Source organism: Sander vitreus, chromosome 13 (genome assembly GCF_031162955.1).
Source record: "Sander vitreus isolate 19-12246 chromosome 13, sanVit1, whole genome shotgun sequence".
Classification (NCBI taxonomy): domain Eukaryota; kingdom Metazoa; phylum Chordata; class Actinopteri; order Perciformes; family Percidae; genus Sander; species Sander vitreus.
In genome coordinates, this window is record NC_135867.1 from 19,613,142 (window position 1) to 19,634,503 (window position 21,362).

The window sequence follows — 21,362 nt, forward strand, 5'->3', positions numbered from 1 at the left end:
GATTTTATAGACTGTGGTGCAACCCACAAACTAATCATGATAAAGGAGGATTAGACAGGTCTGTTCTCTAGGCCAGCTGAGTGGTTTTGACACACAAAAAAACACAGGTCTGGTCATCATCAACCTTGATTTTGGAGAACTACATGCCATCTTGCCTTTGATTTGGCTGCAGTGAGCAGCTCATTCAGTGAGTTGAGACTGTGGGAGGTCATCCTGCCCTGCGAGTGTAGGGATGAGTCAACATGCAAATGCAGTAACATCTCTGCTGTGCTCTCCCTGGTACCAGCCAGTCTCCAGGGATTCCATCATCTAGTCATAATTTTTATTTCCAGGTCAGTCACTTCTAGAGCTTAAACATTTGAAATGATCATTCAAATATGTAAATAAAAGAGTAAAGTAGTAAATAGATTTGTTGGAGGCCATGATGAGAGTTGAGGTTAAAAAAAGAACAAAAAGTACAAAATCAGGCATAGAAATGCTGGACAAACCCAGTCAGCTTAAGAGACATCAACTAAATACCTTGGTGACATGGACACATGTAGCAGTAGTAATGGACTAAAGAGAAGCTGAAAATTAACAGGTTAAGACATCATCAGCTAAGGGCCGCTGTGGAGGAGAATGTATGCTAGTGTACCGATTTGAGCTGCAAAGAAAAGAAGACGGACAACTCTGACAGTGTTGGCGACAAATTCTCAATCTGGTGTGACCAAGGGGGTAAGTCTCTCTCCTCAACACGTACCTCATATGGCGCCATTTTGATGCTACCTAGCGCTCAGCCCCCGTTAGCATTCCATTGACTGCCATTCATTTTGACGTCACTTTGACAGCAAATAACTTTACATCTGAAGCGTTTAAAGACTGTATTTGTCCATTGTTTATTTCTAAAGAAACACGACAAATGTATAAAAGGCTCCATTACCTTGTATCTCACGTTATAATTTTTGTAATTTTTGTGAAAACAGGCTAACGATTAATTGTGCCATAACCACGCGACTTACTGTCGCATAGTAGAGGAATTACCGTATAGTACAGGAGAAGCTCAAAGGCAGTTTCGACTTACATTAGCTGTTTAAGTTTAATTACTAATGTTAACTAGCATTTTAGTTAGCAATAATTAGCCTGTGCCCATGTTATCGCCTTACATATACCTACGCTCTCCGTCTCTGCAAGATTGGGAATGATTGAGATTTCTCTTGGCACAGCTACCAGAAGACTTTCAGACAGGTTGCTCACGTCACATTTACGTCTTCAAGCTCAGTTGGAGGATGCGCAGTAACGCTCAGCCCTCAATGGAAAAGTGCTTCTAATATACTTCACTGGTTTCCGTCCAGAGCAACGGGATATGTTGGTTTATTTATTTAACTGTCTATGGGTGTGACCAGGAAGTTTCATCCAGAGCAGCCACAGACAGATGCTATATATCAAGCGTGTATTACACACGAAAAAAGAAGACGTATTTTGGTTTACTGAGCACACTGAGTGGGGAAAAGTGTGGTTTGATGAGTCATCGTGCTCTATTTGGTGCAAACCAAAAGACATAAAGAGGCATAAGGTCTGATAAAACAGTCTGGACTCTCTGTTATGGTGAGGGAAACATTTTGTGACAGTGGAGTTCCCAGGATGATATTTACGGTATCTCTCTACAGGGCATAACGGACAATTTGATAACCACAAAACAACGTTAACAACACACACTATTACCAGGGTCACCACATCTAAGCCCAGCCGGAAGTTTCTGTAGCAGTGCCTGGATGTTTTCCATCATTACAACACAATTAGTAATGTATGTGGTAATGGTGATTGTCTCCAACACAGTTGTTCCTGTACAGATAGCCTGTATGTTGCACATGGAGTTCAACAAAACAATGTAACCTTTCATGGAAATGACCATTACTGTGTGATTTAACTAAATTATTATTTCTGCTTAAACTTTAGTCATACAAGCTGAATACTGGTTAGGAACATAAGGCTGTGAATGTGTGACATCATTTGTTGGTCGTCATTGACATTTTCATCATGTTTTAGGCTTTACCCCTTGACATTTCACTTTACTTTGTAGTTTGGGCACTGATGATTTGGTCTCTTTGGAGCTCTGTTAGTTGTAACTACAGTAGTGACCTCTTTTATAACTTTCATTCAACCCAATATAACCCAACAACAACAAAAGTTAAATTGGTAAGCATACCTTAGAGTGTAAGTCATATTCCATGCACCATTGTGTCTACCTCTTGTAATTACTTAAAAGTAACTTTCATTATTGATTCAAACCCTCTTTATCTGGATGCAGTTGCAGTATATCTTCACCGTCTCTACATGACCTCCCTTGGCGCCACCAGGACCGCACTGCTCATTGCATTCGCTTTCTTTTTTTGTGCAAAACTGAAAGAGAACACAGATCAGTGTCAAACGCATAGACTCTAAAGAGGTCAGACACATGGAAACGAATGAATTGAAAAAGTAAATGTTGCCAACCAAACACACACTGACAACTAAGATGTTCATGGTTCAGTACATGATCAGTAGTATACTGGGTGTGTGCAACCTAGACACATCATTTTAAATAAAATCAAAATATTGATTTGAAATATGTACTTAAGCTGAAGCAAAGACCAAGAGATTTAAAACTACTAAGTACTCTCTATTAGTTCAATCTGTGAGTAGCCTATGTAGCTTTTCAGCCCATAGGACCCCTCATCTAAACCACAAAATGGAATTTTATGATTATTTATTCTTTATCATATTGTTTGTGTTGTTGGCAAACTGCACAAACCCTTAAAAAAAGTCTGGTGCTCTGATGTTTTATTTAAAATGTATAAAAGTAATTGCACTTCTTGTAAGGCTGCTTTAATTGGTGTTCATGTGATGTAGTCCACATTTCTATGTTCTAATACATGAGCAAGAGCTGCCTATATGGATCTGTGTTAAACGTGTCTGGGAGTGAAAGCGCTGGTGAACTTTTTGGCTGGGAGGAGAGGCAGTACACTGCATCCATGATGATGCGTCTGCTGCAGGCGGAGTCTGCTGGCCTGAACCCTCTTTTTCTGTCTGGCTGCTGTCCTGTTATCGGCCTGGGTGTGGTCTTGCAGTCAGGGGTACCGTTAGCAGGAAATCAAGCTCCAGTCCATTTCACTTTAAGCCGAAACAAAGAAAATAATATTCTCACCGCGCTTAGGGTTGAAAATAGTTCTTCGTAGTCAAGCTAAAAGTCACGTTTGTGTCCTCGAGACGGGAAGGCGTTTGATTGGCGCCGTTGTTCTGATGGGAAAAAAGTTTTCTGCTGGTCTCGCTAACATAGTCGTCTGATTTAATAACTTTTTTTTTTATAATCCCTGAACCGGACGTTAAAGAAAGGAAAGATGCCGAAGACGGTAAGAATGAAAACTGCATTTCGTTATCATGTAAAGATGACCGTAGGCTATTTCTTTTGTCTGCATGTCGACCTCTCTCCGGCATCCCTGTAAAATTACAAATGGGACTTATTGTTTGAAACTGGTATTTAATATTAACCTTAAAATAGCCCTAATTGCATCCCTGGTACACATTATGGCATTTTAACATCCTTTAAATTACATCAGACTCACACGGGTATTGCTGGCGTAGCCTACTTTCCGTTATGTGTGTGGGTGCGCGTGCGCGCTCCCGCTAGTTTGTTCATTAAAACTAGCGCCTTTAATCAGAAAATTAATTCAGCCATTCGGGTTTAGTACGGTACGTTATTACGTTACTATGAGCTTCTCTCCGCAACTGAAGAGCCCGTAATCACATTTATAGAATCGGCTTTCGGCGGAAGCCGCTGTGTGGCATGCAGTAGCAAACGAGCTATAGGCCTTCTTTTCAGTCAGGTCTAACAAGGAGGGATTTGAACTGTCATTCAGGCCAGCTGCTGTGCTGCCCAAATCTGGAGCAAATGGAGGCAAACTTAAAACAGGGAGGTGGCATAAGGGGAGGCAGAAGAAGAACTATTATGCCTTATTGTTACTGTTAAGAAAAGAGGCCAAAATGTTGGTCTGCGCTGTGATATCAAATGAAGAAGCACCCAAAGCTTCATACATTAGTGCTGATGTAGCTCTGAACAAAGAGAAGGATGGCCACACACTCACACCCACAGACTTGACTCTTTGTTTTATTCAAACAGCACTAGAATAGGCAAAGCCCAAGGTTTCCGCTCATATCTTTAACCACCTAGCACAACCAGAAGTGAAAGTGGTGTCTAAACCATCTCTGCTGGCTTTGACTCAGCATAATGCTTTTTGAATTAAGAAGATCGTATACAAACTGAAATCTGTGTGCAGTCCTTCTTATCCACAGTTTGTTCGGAGATGTAATACCCACATGCACTCTCGGATAATAAAAGGAACGTTATGCTACAAAAAGAGGCACGCATGACATGGCATGAAGCTGATGCTAAGTACCAAGCCATTAAGATGTCACAATATAGACACTGTAAATCATTAAAGCACTATCTTAGTATTTATTTTTTTCAATGGAACAGCATCAGATTGTCTTGTGTATTATTATTCTGGGTACACGCTTTAGACTCACAATCTACCCCTTTTTTTTTATAAAAACTATATCATTTTAAGCAATGTGATACAAGGTCATTATGTGTTAGTGTAATTATAACAAACTTGCATGCATGTATATTGTATCACTGCTGACATATCATTAAACCTGACTTGTAAATCCCCTGACCTTTCAAATTACAAACAGAAGTACAAATAGTACCAAAGGTTGGAGCTGCTTTCTTCCTGCTGTATTGTTTCTGCTAGTACTCCCTCGATATTCTTTCTAGCTGTCAACCTAAAAAAATGCCATAGCATTCTGGCATTTGAAGTTCACACTTAGAGCGTTCACTACCCTCCTCTTCCCCGAAAGGAATTCCTCTTATCACGTCAGCGTTTTAGAAAAAACTTTACAGGGCCATTTTGTTTAAGTCAAATTGTGCAATTGTATTACTTTATGAATTAGTTATTAGCAAGGAATTGGCACATTGATTCATAAAATGTTGCTTTCAATTTTATGTGCAGAAGAAAAAACTATTGTGACACATTATTGATCAGACTCATAGGTTAGTATATCTAACCTAGTCAATATCTGCAGTTAAGGGGGACTTTCATGTATTCTGTACTGCACAGAAGCTGATAAGAATTAACATTGTTTATATTTTCCACTGCAAGTGTTTACTATGCTTTTCATATGTATTTGTAGTTCTTCGCTTAGTGTCTTTGTGCCAAATCTCTGCAGAGGGACGCTGTTAGCCTCAACAATGCCAGAGTAGTTGCCTGTAGTATGTGTAGCAGCTACTGAAGTAACAGCTGGGGACTTGAAGGACCTCTAAATAATCTGTTTGGCAGTCACGATCAGTTCACAAGCACACAGACACTGCAAGCTGCAGCTGTGTTGCAGACCTTCGCCTGTACATACTAAAAAGAAGAAACTAGTAGTGGACAGAATAGTAAGTCAAGAGGAAGCAGCATGATTTCTTCAAAATAAACAGGGACAACAAACGATGACAAAATGTTGTTGTGAGATATGCTAGACAATAAGGCTTATATTCATTAATGAGCAGCCTATGATGTGTTTCCAATATTAAACATATAAACTAGGGACCACTAAGAGAAGTTATAGTGCAGCAAAGCCTAAATACATCAGGCTAATATGCTGTCATCCCATCCCAGGATCAATCATTGCACCTTCTGTGGATTGTGATATCAGTGTTGATGAAGTGGTCTGCTTCCTTTAGTAAAGCTTGCGACGCCATGTGAAGATGCCGTAGACAAGGCGTATGAAAGAAGGAAGCTGGATGCAGTGATTCAGCAAATGATCCAAGGCTCACTGTGCTGTGCTTAGTGAAAGTTATTTCCCTGATTTGTAGTCACATTTACAACAAGCCAGCTCAGGGAGTAAAATCTGTGGCATAAAAATTAACTGTTTTGGTGGTTTAATTAGTTTTAACTATAAAAACTTTGACATTTCACAAAAGCAATAATTATTGAGAAACTCTGCCTTTGCTGGACTCCTCTTGGCAGTGCTTAACGTTTCCCAAGGAAGTCATATTGTGACTCAAGGTTACTCAAGACTTACATCAGTTCCTCTCTGGTAATTTCCTTGCCTGCAGCCTTATAAGGACTTTCACATCACAGTCTAGCTGTTTTCTCCTCCCTGCTCTCCCCTAGCGTGGTCTTCAGATGCCATGCTCCACTTTAGATTGCATTACAGCAGTGCAACAAGTTCAGCACTTGCTGTAGGTCTGTTTTTACTAGTGTCATTTTACATTTTAGTGGTTATTAGTTTTGTATTATCGATAGATTGATTTGCTGTGACGTGTAGTGCGGCTTATTTGCTTTTTTTAACGGAAGCACTCCCAATTTACATAAAATTACGTTTTAAATAGGCCATTTCTTCTCAAGCACGAAAACTAAAATAATGTTCTGTTTGGTTTAATTACTTAAATCTGACCCCATGTTGTAACAAAAAATATGTATTTTTCCAGTTCACTGACTATATTGCTGAATGGTCCTTAACAACAGTGTGCTCTCTTGTTTTCCTACTTGCTGTTTCAACAATAGAACCATTTTAGTGTAAGTACAGCAGACAACCAGTTTTCGAACCAGTTTTTCGTTATTCACAACAGGTGAATAATGTTAATCATATTAACACTTAACACCTTTTTATACACAAATACAGAAACCGCCTGTTATTGTTATTACACAAAACTTGAGTCTGACTTACCATTTTAGCCTGTTATGTAGAAATTACGACAGCTGCAGTTTTCTTGTTAGGTGGACCAAACTTTTAACAACTGTGGCTATGGAGAAATGGTAAATGAAAAGACCCAGCAGTATGCAAGCAGGGGATTAAATGAGTGTGTCGTGCACATAGCAGAGAAGATTAACAGTGTGTAGAGGTACTGAGGTGGTGGAAAAACTACAATCAAAACTTCTGGAGTTTTTACACAAATAGCCAGTTCAATATTTTCTATTTGGAGGGTGTGAGAAAATCAAACTTCTGAAAGTAAGTAAGTCTTTGTTGTTATTCATTTATTATTTATACTATTTATGTAGCATACTAGTTATCCTTGGTTTTTGTCTATTTCTAAAGCTGCTGTTGGAACAAAATAAATCATCTTAACCAGTTTCTGTTTAAATCATCTAATGTTTTTTTAGTGGATATAACCTACCATTACAGACATTAAATATTATTACAATTAGATTTTTCAATGACATGAGAGATGAATAAATTATGGTTATTTGGCCCTCATTGTATTGAAAGTGTCTAGTACAACCTTCAAGCCAGACAAGTTCAAACTGTGTACATAATAAAAGAACAGCATAAGCAAAGCACTACAGTAAGCATTAGTCCACATAATACTGCAAACACAAGAGCCTGTGGTTTGTATCAGTAGACATCTTGTGTTTATGTGGTAAACGTGTCCTTAATTATTACTACGTGTACACCAAACAAATAGAGCATGAGGCTACTCTACTCGACATAATGTATGTCTGAGTGTCACCAGTGGAAGTCATACTGATCTGATGATACTGATGATTAGGCTAACTGAAATAAAACCATGCCAGTCTCTAGGTATGGTGAAGGGGATGTGATGATGTGAGGCTATTTTAATTCCAAAGGCCAAGGGAACTTTATCAGGATGCATAGTATCCTGGATCCATGAAATAACTGGCCTTTAACAATAAAAATCTGCCTGCCTCTATGGGAATTTAACATAGGGGTGTACTTACTTATGCCCCCTGTATTTTAAGGAAGAACATTTATTTATTTACGATACATTATTCATTCACAAAGAAAATTGGTGTCCTTAAAGATTGGATTTTTCCTCATTTTTTTAATTAAGGCATTAAGATCAATTTCCAAAAGATGATTTTTTTATTCCTCTTTTTAGTCAACTTTAGCATGGGTGTCCTAATTTTTTCACATGACTGTATATGAAAACATGTGACAAGGTGGAGAATATAGTAAGACAAGCATTAGCACCTTCATGTTTCGGCATAGCCTTTTTTGTTGGTTTTACATATTTTTGTGTATATGGCTGTAACAATATAACACAAGGATTTGAACCCAAAAGCAGACTTGGCAGACAAAAACCAGTATGGATAAAACAGTCCTTACTTGGTCAGTAGGAGGCTTACAGTTGGCAGTATGATGGCTGGCACAAATGCACGGGTCAAAAGGAAGGCAGTATGTCATCAGAATAAAGGCAGTCCGAACAGAACAAGTGCTTGAAAGCTCAGGCAACATATTCAATTTGGCAAGGAGTAGTAGCATCCAATATAAATAACAGGATTAATAATAATGGGGTTATGTGGGACAGGTGTGCAAGGTGGTCACCATACATAGGTGTGATAATAAGAGTCAATCAGCAGGATGCAGATGAATGGAGAGGATGAAGCATGCTAAACAGCTATTTCGCGTATATTTGTTTCTATTTCTGTATTGTTTATTTGTTATTAATGTTAAATGTTTGTGTATGTATGCACCATTCCCCAAGGCAAAGGTGCATAGGTGTAACTTACTGTGGCAATAAACTCTTTTCTGATTCTGATTCAGCAGGCTACCATAATGGCTGTCAGAAAGCCATTTTATTATGGTTATAATGACATTTGATTCATTTAAAAAAAGTGGTCGTGGGAAACAGTTCTCAAAGACCCTTTGCCTTTGTGTTTACTGTCCCCTGCTTAGAGAGAAACCTCATCCTCTTCTCTATCCTCCCTCTTCCTGTCGCCAAGTTTGTTCCCCATATCGTTAGGGTTTCTTCAGTGTAATGCTACAACGCACCCAGCACAGGACCACAGGCTAAACTGGATAGCAGACAGGATGAGAACAGATTACAGTACTTCTGTTTTTACTTACTAAAATTTGAATTGTTTTCTTGTAGCTTAGATACTTTACTGTTGGCTCACTGCAAACTCACTTCTGTGGTGGAGGGTAATATGTGTATATTGGCTTTAGAGGATATAAACATGCTTGTTATTTTGCTCAAGTCTTTTCACATGATTTCTCTTGTATTATTGGCTTCAAGTGATAACATAACAAGGCTGTTATGCTCTGCTTCACACAGACTTGGTCATCACTGTCACATTTTCCCACATATTCAGCGTGGCATAAGAACTGTTAACTGTATGCTGATGGGAGTGACACGGTTAAAGTTTAGATTTCAAATACTGTACTGTACTCACATTTTATTATAACTTTTCCACCTGACTGGATGGAATCTGACCCCCAATTTCAAATTTGGTTGCCTCTGACATCCGCAGTTTGTCTTTCAGATAGGATGTGAATCAGGTAGTGGTAGATGTCAGTAGCGTGGTTGCTGTGGTTACCAGGGTGGATCCACTGTTAAAGAGATGTGTAGCGTATAAGCTGAACTTGTGTGACTGTTGTGGACAGCATGACTTAAAAGTACGACTGTCATGTAAAGTAGTTATGTTTATTATATTTGTCACACGTAGGATGGTCTTCGAATGAACGGCCTGCCAGACATGTGCTGCTACGCTCAGTTGATGCAAAACATTTTTTGAGCCTTTTCAGAGCGTTTCTTTATCCCAGACTGTATCTGTGGTGTAGCCAGACCTTGCTCCACAGCACTGTGGAGATAGGTCTGGCAATGTGAGACTAACATTGTTGTTCCCTCCTGCTCCTAAAACCACTTAGCTGTCGGTATCTTCTTTGTTGTCTCAGCTTTGGTTGGAAGGACTGAGGTTGTGAACAGCACACAGAGATAACACTGGTGTAGGAATGTAAGGGTGGTGACTGAATGCTGGGATGTCGAGGGTTCCAAGGGAACATTTTTACTATTAAGTCTTCTTTCTGGAACGTCTATGATTTTTTATAAGGGGATGTTCACATATATGTTTATTTAATGTACATCTTAGTGGAGAAAAAAAACTATGCTAGACTGTACTTACATCACTGGGTGTGCTCTGGGCTATACTGCTTTAAATCACACTGTTACAGTGTTATATTGGTATTGGAATTGGTCTTTCTAAATGTTTAGCTTCTTAAAAATTGTTAATAGTGTTGCTGTGATAAAAAACAATGAAGAATAAGTCATGGAAACTTGACTCATGGGCCTGTGAGGGGTATTTTTGCGCATGTGCTAATAATAGTGTGTTAAGTGTTTTTGAATTCTGGCCATGAGAGACACACCCAAACCAGACAGAAAATGTACGAGCGCAGTTCCTTTTTTTCATGCAGAATTAGTCATTCTGACTCAGGAATTGAAACCCCGCAGGGTGGTCATAAACTGAACTCTTATCTACACACTAATGAAAAAATGTTCATTGAAGTTCATAATTGTCACATTAAAAAGTGGTATGTCTAGATGACTTGAGGCATCTGTGTTGGAGTGTAGGCCCAGGTTGTAGGTTTCACTACAATTCTTTCTGCTGGTGATGACAGGAAGTGACAAGAGGGGCAAGTATCCTGAGCAGTAAATGGGGTCCTGATGACATGAATGGGAAAGAACGCAACTCTAATCAGCCACGCAGCTGGGAAATAATACGTACCATTGTTGGTCAGGGCAGGCGTGGGCCTCAGCCTGCACAGTTTTTTCCCAATAGACATGTTTGCTGCTGTTTTTGTCATCTCTTAGAGAACACAGAAAATTAGAAATGCCTACATGGTCAGTTTACTCTGTGCAGAATTAATTTATTCTCTGGCCGACCTCATTGAGGCTCTAAGGTTAAATAAATTCAGTCAACCCATGACATATAATTTTGCAATACACAAACATTCCCATTCTCTTAAATAAGAAGAGCCTCACTGACTAAATAACCAGTGTGTTACCTGAAGAGGATAAACCTACTTAACAAAGTCTGTTCTTGTTACATTCTGCTACACAGATAGCTTAGCAGAAAGCTGACAGGTTGCTTGATACATGACAGGATGTAGGCGACTCTCAAGAGAGCTCAGTGTTCAGCAGCGGCGCCTCAGCCACCAGAGGATGTGGTTACTTCCTGTAGATAAGTTCTATACTGAGATAGAGCCAGATTGGCACGTTTCTGTACACACTGTGGGGTCATGAGACATGAGCTTTCATGAATTCTACATAAGTATATAAAAATATGGTGCGATGATAGTGTGGTTGGCTGATTGTTCACAGTAGGCCTGATCTTACTGTGGAGTTACCTTGTTCTCCAACAGACGCGGCTGGTGGAGTGTGTGCCCTGAGGGTTGTCGGTGCACCTTTGCTGCTTGTGCACAGCCCGGTTTATTCAAAACCTGCCCTAAATTTAAAATCTGACGAACCACTGTATGTAGAATTATATGTCAGTATATCATCTTTTCATTGTTCTTGTGGCATTCTGTTGATTGGATTTTCTAATACTACCACTGGGGGGCAACAGTGAGCAAATTCTACATATAGTAACTTTAAAGTGCTCATATTATGCTTTTTGCCTTTTTCACTTTCCGTTATCGTGTTATATATGTTTTTTTGTGCATGTTATAGGTTTACAAAGTGAAAAAGGCCAAAGTCCAACCCAAAGGGACTTACCATCTCCAACAGAAAACACTGTTCACAAACTGCTCCAAACAGCTCTATTGTAGTCCAGCCTTTACTTCCGTGACGAACGTGCGTCACTTTGTAACACACGTTATAATGCTCACCTAGGCTAGCTGCTAGCCTGGCACGCCCTCATACTCTGCTTCTGACTGGCTTGTAGTGCTGACCTAGGTACTGCTCATGTGCAACTCCCAACAAAGATGGTACAGAAGTGCGATGCTTCACTCTGTAGCTAAAACAGAGAGCTCAACACACAGGGTGAAAATAGGAGCTGCAGCAATGTGCAGTACAACAAATATATGGTGTTTTTTGAAAATTAAACCATGTAAATCTATTCTGGTACAACCTCTAAATACAACTATGAATCTGAAAATGAGCATAATATGAGCACTTTAAGTAAAGTTCTTATTTGTTAATTTTCAAGCATCAAAGGGATTGTCGACTATACTTTAAGACAGCTTGCTTATGCTGGATGTGTTGAGTCATTAAAAATGGGCTAAATGCTTAAAGGCTAAAACTGAAACTGAAAACTGATGAAAACTGATAAGGCTGATCAGTCAATTTTTACTTTTTAAACAATCAATTTCTTTGAGCGACAAAAGCCAATAATCTCCTGGCCATGCCAAGAATAATAATAAAGCTCTCATTTTGCCACAATGATATATGTGAGATACATTCACTTTATCTAAAATGCGTTCTATGTCAATTTAGAAAATTGCTCATTTGTCCATTGTGCTCTCTTCCTCAGATTAGTGTCAGAGTCACTACAATGGATGCTGAACTGGAGTTCGCCATTCAGCCAAATACAACAGGAAAGCAACTCTTTGACCAGGTATGAAAAACTGATGACTTGTAACCAGTGTTATGTGCTTTCCACAGTAACAGACTTTTAAATCAAACATCATTTGGAAGCAGAAGTTATGGATTGTGTTTGTTTGTGAGTATTTTCAACCCCTAAATTACTGTAAAACAGAACATGATGCTATAAGCAATATGTTTTATTTTGAAATACAGTGTAACTACCATACTAATTACTGCAATAGTTCTATAACTTAGTATTAGGTACATAACAATTGCCATTGTTAATGCAATATATTTTATTTTCCATTGTAAAAACACATTGGATATAATATTGATATATATATATATATATATATATATATATATATATATATATATATATATATATATATATATATACTGTAGTGCAAGGAACACACACTTTATTTTAAAAACATAATAATAATAATAATAATAATAATAATAATAATAATAATAAATTTAATTTATAATGCACTTTTCATCAAAAGTTTAATCTCAAAGTGCTACAGGTTAGAAACAAAAAAGATAAGCATGAATGGTAATGCAGTCAAATTTATTTATTTATGTTTTTTTTTGTTACAAGGAGTGAGTGTGTTTTTTGATTCCAACAACACAGCACAACAGGACTTTTTAATGTCTCAGAATTATTAGTATTCGTTTTTTATGTTTGTAAGAGTGTATGAAACAAACATACATTAGCATGACAAACGGAAAATGACACCTGTTGCCTGTGGCTCACTGTTCATAAACCTGTTATAGAACAGAGTGTGCTGATGTTCTGGCGGGGAGGCACATTAATAATACTTCTGCTTTTATGTTTTTCAGGTTGTTAAGACCATTGGGCTGCGAGAGGTCTGGTACTTTGGACTCCAATACCAGGATACCAAGGGTTTCTCTACATGGCTCAAGCTCAACAAGAAGGTGAGCTCCTCTGTATTTTGCTTCATTGCAGTGTCTAATACACTGTTTTGCCTTTCTCTGTCAAAATTGAACTACTCTGTTGAAGTCAAGTCTATTTACAGAAGTATAACCATTAACCCTCACCCGTGTCACGCCTTATTTTAGGTGACAGCCCAGGATGTGAGGAAGGAAAGCCCGCTGCTGTTTAAGTTCCGTGCCAAGTTCTTCCCCGAGGATGTGACTGAGGAGTTAATCCAGGACGCCACACAGCGGCTGTTCTTCCTGCAGGTGAAGGAGGGAATCTTAAATGATGACATCTACTGCCCTCCAGAGACAGCAGTCCTCCTGGCCTCCTACGCAGTGCAGGCCAAGTATGCTGACTACAACAAGGAAGTCCACACACCAGGCTATCTGTCCAGTGAACAGCTGCTCCCTCAGAGGTAACACAGCTTTATATCACCGTTTCAACCTGGCAGTGAATGTCAGATAGATGTCACCTTTCAGCCAGCGTGTTTGTACGAGTTTCTCTCTGCATGACTTCTGACACTCGGATGTCTCATGTTCTCAGAGTTCTGGATCAGCACAAACTCAACAAGGAACAGTGGGAGGAGAGGATTCAAGTGTGGCATGAAGAACATAAGAGCATGATGAGGTAACAGCTGAAACAAATGCTATTTCAAGAGAATCTTTTATACTCTTACCCCAAAATACTGACTGAAGTGTGTATATTTGGGAGATTATTGCACCTGACTCTAGCTGACTGGAGTGTCTGTTTAACTATTTCTTAGTCTCCTCCTTAAGCGGGATTTATGCTTCTGTGTTAAATCCATACCGTAGGTACGTACGTAGCTACATGTAGATACGGACCCTGTGCCGTGGCCTGACGTGCACCTCTCAAAAAATTAAACTACCCGTCGCGGCGACCCAGACCGCAACAACTGTGATTGGTCTGCTTGGCCGTGGCTTGGTAGCGTTGCATTTCCTCCTACTCATTTCCGGGGTCTCCTTCTCAACATGAAATCAAGGAGAGGGTTAACTTTTCCTGCTACAGCTTTCCCACCATGGTTAGAAAGCACAGGGGAGACACTTTGTTTCTCCCTCTACGCCCCCAGAGTCGGTACTTGCTCCGAAGGTAGTCCCCGTCGCTCTCTCACTCGCTCTACCACAGACCCACCAGCATGCACACATGCTGGGTCTGCTGTTCTCTTAAAGAGATACGTTAGAACGACGCAGACACCAGCGCACAAGTATAAACTTCAGGCCACTTGACGTAGGCCATGGCGTAAACTCTGCGTAGAGCCCCCGCAGAAGCATAAAGTGATGTCATTTGTCTTAGGAGGTCTCAGTGAACACTGGGTCACACAATCTAACTCTCACCGCCTTGAGAATATGAAGCTTGAACTTTTTCTTAATTGTCTGTCTCTTCTCAAGGCTTGTTTTGAGCCGTGTTGCTGTACATTAACACATCCCCGGGACACGCCTTCTTGAGCTCCTGATTGTAGACTACCCTGTGTTTCCAACTCAAAGAAACATTTCAGGCTTTGGTGCTCCTTAATCACTCTCTCTTAAGCACTAGTTAAAGACAGGTCTTATTTGTCCACAGAGAAGAGTCCATGATGGAGTATCTGAAGATCGCTCAAGATCTGGAGATGTACGGAGTCAATTACTTCAGCATCAAGAATAAGAAAGGAACAGAACTGTGGTTGGGAGTGGACGCTTTGGGGCTCAACATTTATGAACAGAATGACAAGTAAGTGATTCCACAACTATGTGAAATTGCCATAATGTGAAAATGCACTTGTTCAGCATACTTTGTGTTTATTATCATTACTAGTTCCTGTCCAATGTAATACAGCAGAGTTTTTGCATTGTCTTCAACAGAATGACGCCCAAAATTGGATTTCCTTGGAGTGAAATCAGGAACATTTCCTTCAACGACAAGAAGTTTGTCATTAAACCAATCGACAAGAAAGCACCTGTATGTTAACCCTTAATAACAGACAACGTGTTAACAATTGATAAATCATCTGCTTATGTATCACTCCTAATACAAATACCTCATATCGCTGTTTTAGGACTTTGTATTCTATGCTCCGAGACTGCGCATCAACAAGCGCATTCTGGCTCTTTGCATGGGCAACCATGAGCTGTATATGCGCCGCCGAAAACCGGACACCATAGAAGTGCAGCAGATGAAGGCTCAGGCTCGGGAGGAGAAGAATCACAAGAAGATGGAGAGGTAAGCGTCACAAGCTGTTGTCAGAGAAACTACACTGCTGTATGTGACTCCTGATGTTTGAAACCATTTAGTAAATTCAAGGAAATAGCCCAGTACTGTAAATGTACCAAACATGTAATAACCAGTTTGTTATTGACCAATATAACCTGGTTTAAAAACATCATGCAACAAGAGGGTCAGGTTTGTTCTTTGTGACAACGATTATGGAAATTATAATTATACCCTGCATTGTGCGTGTTGGCTGTGTGACTGCAGGGATGTGTAAACTAGTATATTATAAATACCCTGTGTATAATATGGTGATCATCTGCTCAAAAGATCCTCCTGATTACTGTATAATCCATTACATCTTGTATCTTGTGTACGGTTTCTGTTTCAATCAGAGCTCTGCTGGAGAACGAAAAGAGGAAAAGAGAAGTTGCAGAAAAAGAAAAGGAAAAGATTGAGAAGGAAAAGGAGGAATTGATGGATAGATTAAAGCAGATCGAGGAGCAGACGAAAAAAGCCCAACAAGGTGCGTGACCCATCGGTATTCAAGAAAAGCTTGTCGTTGTGCTGTAATGAATAGTGACAGTGTTTATTTTCTCACATGGCGCTGACCTTTAGTGCTTCTCTGTGTGTGTGTGATGTGTGTCTGCACAGAGTTGGAGGAGCAAACACAGAGGGCTCTGGAGTTGGAGCTGGAGAGGAAGTCTGCTATGGAGGAGGCTGAACGTCTGGAGAATGAGCTGAAGGGTGCTGAGGACGCCAAGGTGGCACTGCTGCAACAGTCACAGAGCCAGATGAAGAACCAAGAACACCTGGTCAGTTATCAAAAACTATTTGTCTAACAATAGGCATTCAAACTAGAAAAAATGTAAGGCTTTGATGGCTGAAAAAATGTGTGTTCTGATGCTTCAAATATCAATATCAAGAAAATCTAAAAGAAAATGTCCTTTTAGGCGACAGAGTTGGCTGATCTGACATCGAAGATTTCCCTCCTGGAGGATGCCAAGAAAAAGAAGGAAGATGAGGCCATGCAGTGGCAACAGAAGGTATATCTCAGTTACTACTTTTTTATAGTAACCCAATAGTCTTTTTCCTTTGATCGCAGTGATAGTTATAGTTAGTGGAAATTAAAGGAGAGTATTGTAAGTAGAGTACTTTACAGTACTTTAGAACTGATGACATGAAAATAAAGTGTTTGTTTGACTCTGAAAAGTCTTTTTACATATGCAAATAACTTGCATCCATAGCAGCGTTAATAGGTAGTTACATACACAGTTACACAGCTACATTTCTTCTTCGTCTTCCCCCTCTTTTAGTTGATAAAAACTATAATGATGCATTACAGCCATCATGTGGTGAGAAGTAAGACTGACAGGCAGCCAGGTCACTCCGGTGATTCTCATGCTAAATCTCTGTTCTTTAGTTTAGTGTTCACCAAGGGGTACAGTAATTACTGCATTGCTGCACTCAATATTTTGTGGTTGGAAGTCATGGGACAACATAAATAGTTATGGCACCTGTGTTGTGTGATAATCTATGTTAGCATTCAAAATGAGCTGAGTGTGAACATGGCAGAAATGATATTCTGCTGATCATGTTGTCCCTCCCTTGTGACACAGTGAGGACAGACATTCCTGAGGTCTTGTTGTTGTGTGTTTCTGGCGGAGGGGTGAGAGCTCATAGCTCGCCTCATGTCTTTTTTGGTAAAAACCATGTGCCAACCCAGCCCCTTCATTTTTTTGGGCAGTGTGACTCATGCTGACTATGGTAGTGACGGCTGTCCTTGTGTGGAGGAAATCCTGTTGCACCATTACGATGTTCCGTCTGCTGTGCTAAGTGGTGGTTTCCATGGTGTGCATATTTGGCAAACAGTTTTGTTTCAGTTGAAATTCCAGTCTTACTCATAATTGGCTCGTAGCACCCTCATACCACAAACACTCTGGTCAGTTACAGTATGTTTTTACTTTCTCAGTAGCTTTAATTTTTGTTCAGTTTTTTTTGTAGCACAAGTTGTCCTCTGATACCATGTGGCTGAAGTGGATTGTTAGTGTCTTAAATTAATTTTTAGTGTCCAAAATTATAGAAACTATGTTGCACATCCAGCATGGTAGAGCTGAAATGAAAAGTCAATTCATTTTGGATCATTGATGGATCAGTCACAGACTTTTCCTCTAGCACCACCTTGAGGTTGATGTGTTTGGCTTTTAGAGAAATGTCTCAACAACCATGGGATGGATTGTCATGTAATTTGGTGCGACTTTCATGTTACGCTGGATGAACGTGTTGTTTGGCCAGTGTAGAACCAGTACTACTTAATAAAAAATTAAAAAATAAACTGCTTTTGTCAGTTGTTTTGGACACTAACTACATTTCCATCCATTAAGTCTCTGTTGAAATTGTGGCGAGCCCTCTACATATATCGCACAATCACCTCATTGGCGCTCTCTGTTCCCTCAGGCCACCACGGTGCAGGAGGACCTGGAGAAGACCAAAGAAGAGCTCAAAAACAAAGTGATGGCGGCTCACATCCAGGAGCCACTCAATGCAGAGAACGAGCAGGATGATGAGAACGACGAGAGCAACGCTGAGGCCAGTGCAGAGTTCACAGATGCCGCCACGTACAAGGACCGCAGTGAAGAGGAGCGCATGACCGAGGCTGAGAAGAACGAGCGTTTGCAGAAACATCTACTCGTAAGTCTTCGCTCATATCTCATATATAAGTCAAGTTTGATCTGTCATTACATTATTGGATCAAAAGATCAAAAGGCTAATTGTAGAATTTTTATCTTATAAGACTCACATGCGCAAGTGGCTTTTAATTAAAAAAAAATTAAACTAGAATAAAATGATGTGTTGAAGTAAATCAAACTGCAAAAGAAAAAAAATGGCATGTGGGTCTCATTACTGCTTTCCTTCCTTCAGTATGTCAGTTTACAGCTTCAGTGTTGCAGTGCAAGTAAGTTATAAAATTGCCCCGGAAATTAGGGACATTTGCTCTTCTCATGAAGTAGACTATTAAGATGAATCTATCATCTGTTGTTGATTTCTCTTTATTAAATCCATTTTAAAGATACTGCTACAGTCAAGAACATAAATATAGAATAGCTATATTACAATAAAAAGTATGTAAAAAGACACTTTAACAAAATAACAAATATGTACAATATGTAAAGGGTAAGAAGGAAGGCTGTACGGTTTAGTGCGGTTTGTACAAAATATTGATCAGGGTATATATAAAATGTGCAATGATCAGGGGTAATAGTCCAGGATGTGTGTTAATGTAATATGTAGTGACTGTGGGTGGGGGGTCAGAGTCTGTCAGTGGGGGTCCCGGGCCTTGTTGATGAGGCCCACTGCAGTCTGGAAGAAACTGTTCTTGTGGCGTGAGGTTTTGGTCCTGATGGGCTGCATCCTCCTGCCAGATAGGAAGATTTCAGAAAGTTTGTGTCCAGGGTTGGAGGGCCCGCCTCAGGGTCCTGGAGGGATGGCAGATTGCAGCCAATCACATTCTCAGAAGAGCAATGATGTCTATGATAACACACTGCTGTGAGATGCATTAATACTGTGGTGACTGTATTTCCAGGCTTTAAGCTCAGAGTTGGCCAACGCTCGGGACGAGAGCAAGAAAACAGTGAACGACATCATCCATGCAGAGAACATGCGAGCAGGACGAGACAAGTACAAGACCCTCAGACAGATCCGGTCAGGAAACACCAAACAGCGCATTGACGAGTTCGAGTGCATGTGATGTCTGCATGCACCAATGCAAAAGCCCACACAGCTGGGCCTTTCTGCCTGGACTGCAGTCCTGCCTCACACAAGCTGTTTCCTCTTTACCCAAATAAATCAGATCCACATCGTGACATGGTTGCACAAGCACAGCATAATTTACAAATATGGATCTGGGAACCTCCATTTGTTATCATTCCTAACTTTGAATTTAGGCAAGTCACTGGTTGAAAAGGGACATACTGTATTTTATTAGTACATCCCTCACAAGGGGTTCATGTAGCATATTAGTAACGGGCTCATGCCTCATTTCATGACACATTGAGTAAGCATTTTTAATTTCTTTATATATTTCTGTCACGTTTTTGTATCATGATTTCAAAATTAAAGGCTCAGAGACCAATCCAAATCAAATTCAGATTGAAAACTATGCCTGTAGATATATTTCTGCTGTATGCATGTAACGGTTCTTCGAAGCAAGCTGGATTTTTCAGTAATATTTCTCCCATGATCTTCTGCCCGTAGTTAAAAAAAAAACAAACGCACTGTAATCTGTCTATGTGGAGCATTAATTGAGCAGTATTATTTTTTTGTAAATTTACTTTAAATTGACTTATCATTTGAGTGTATTCTGAATCTGCCTACTGTTACAAATCAGTATTTACACCCCACTCACAAGGTGATATTAAAGATCAATTTCATTTAAATATTTTGTCTGTTTTTATATTTCTGAACACCTTCGAGTCGGTTTGCAACTGCAAGTCTTTTGTGTAAATGTTGCTGTTATTCAGTGTCATCATGTATTCGATTCAGCATTCACTTTATTAAACTGATAGGACATTTGAAGTTGATTTTACTGTACCTTAAAGAGTTTTACCCTAGTTTTGTACCTCTGCTTTATTTTTTAATTCTGCTCAACAGTTTGTTTGATAATCAAAATAAAAAAATGTTTTGCATATAACCAGTACAGCATTAGGAATTACACTGTAGTTGTCACACGTCAGGTTGGCTTTTCTTGGTGGACAAATGCCAATAGAATCATCTGGAAGGATAAAAAGTATAGTTTAATCACAGATGAGAACTTTCTTTCCACAACATCTTCATAGAATTTGATGCATAGAATAAAATAATTTCATTAAATATGCACTGGAAAACCATAGCTTTGCAAAATGAGTCAAGACAGACTTATTACTGTCCAAGGTGGGCACTATTTCCAATGCATGCATTTTTTTTTATATACTGTATGTATTTAATTACATTTGTGTATTTTGTAATTTGGATTTTTCAGAAGTGATAGAATTATGTATGGTGGAAAACACACACCACTGAGGATATTTTTGTATTATAAAATCTAGAAATACTTGTCAGTGGTAACAGTTTGTGATTAGCAAGAACAGCACTTTGAAAACAGTATTTTGTTGTAAACTAATTGAACAGCTCACTGCTGTGATAGAAAGCTGATGGAACAAGCAGCACCCCAAAGCCTGTGATAGGACCAATGAAAAGCCAGATGCTACAGGAAGTTCTGTTCATGGTATGTTAATGACAGGCAAAAATGCCATGCATAAAGGTTTTAAATATGGCCAAAACATTTTGCAGAAAAATGAACATAACATCCTTGTGCCATTGTTCCAGATTACATTTTGCCATTCGGACACGTGAAGGGTTTTGTTAGTTCTTGGATATTTAGAAATGAGTGTTTCAAAGATGTATTTACGCTATTTTGCAAGTAAACGTATTTTAGATTTTTTGAAAATTGATATTGATTTCTCTTATTGAATGAGCGTTTGTCATTTGTACCAAGATGCATTGTGATATACAGTATTCTTGCCCATTGCTGCGTATAGTTGTTGTATCTACCATGAAATGTAAAAATGCGGTCGTTGCTATTTTGGATAACTTTCCATGCATGCCTTTGACAATAACTTGTATAATGCTGCGCTGTATGTTCTACCTGAAGCGCCATGTATTGACAGCCTTCTTTTAACAATCAAGTGTATTTTGAAGTCATAATGTGTGCTACTCAATATTTTGTCTTGAATCAAAAAGGGCTGAAACATAATATTGTAAATTGACAGACAGTGCCTTGACCAGGTTTTTCATCAGATCTTGCTGCTTCAAGTCTTCTCTTCACCAATGAATAAAAGTCAAATTAAACTG

General features: G+C 39.3%; 1 protein-coding gene across 1 annotated transcript; it reads left to right on the plus strand.

Moving 5' to 3' along the window:
- The first annotated feature begins 3,040 nt into the window (after positions 1-3,040).
- On the plus strand, positions 3,041-19,909 carry LOC144527315 (moesin a). Its single transcript, XM_078265227.1, has 13 exons — positions 3,041-3,368; positions 12,273-12,356; positions 13,172-13,267; positions 13,412-13,686; positions 13,815-13,898; positions 14,850-14,996; positions 15,128-15,224; positions 15,322-15,485; positions 15,869-15,999; positions 16,128-16,288; positions 16,427-16,519; positions 17,931-18,164; positions 19,057-19,909. Exons 1-13 carry the CDS (start codon positions 3,357-3,359, stop codon positions 19,219-19,221), a joined length of 1,743 nt encoding a protein of 580 aa, XP_078121353.1. The 5' UTR covers positions 3,041-3,356; the 3' UTR covers positions 19,222-19,909.
- Positions 19,910-21,362: the final 1,453 nt, after the last annotated feature.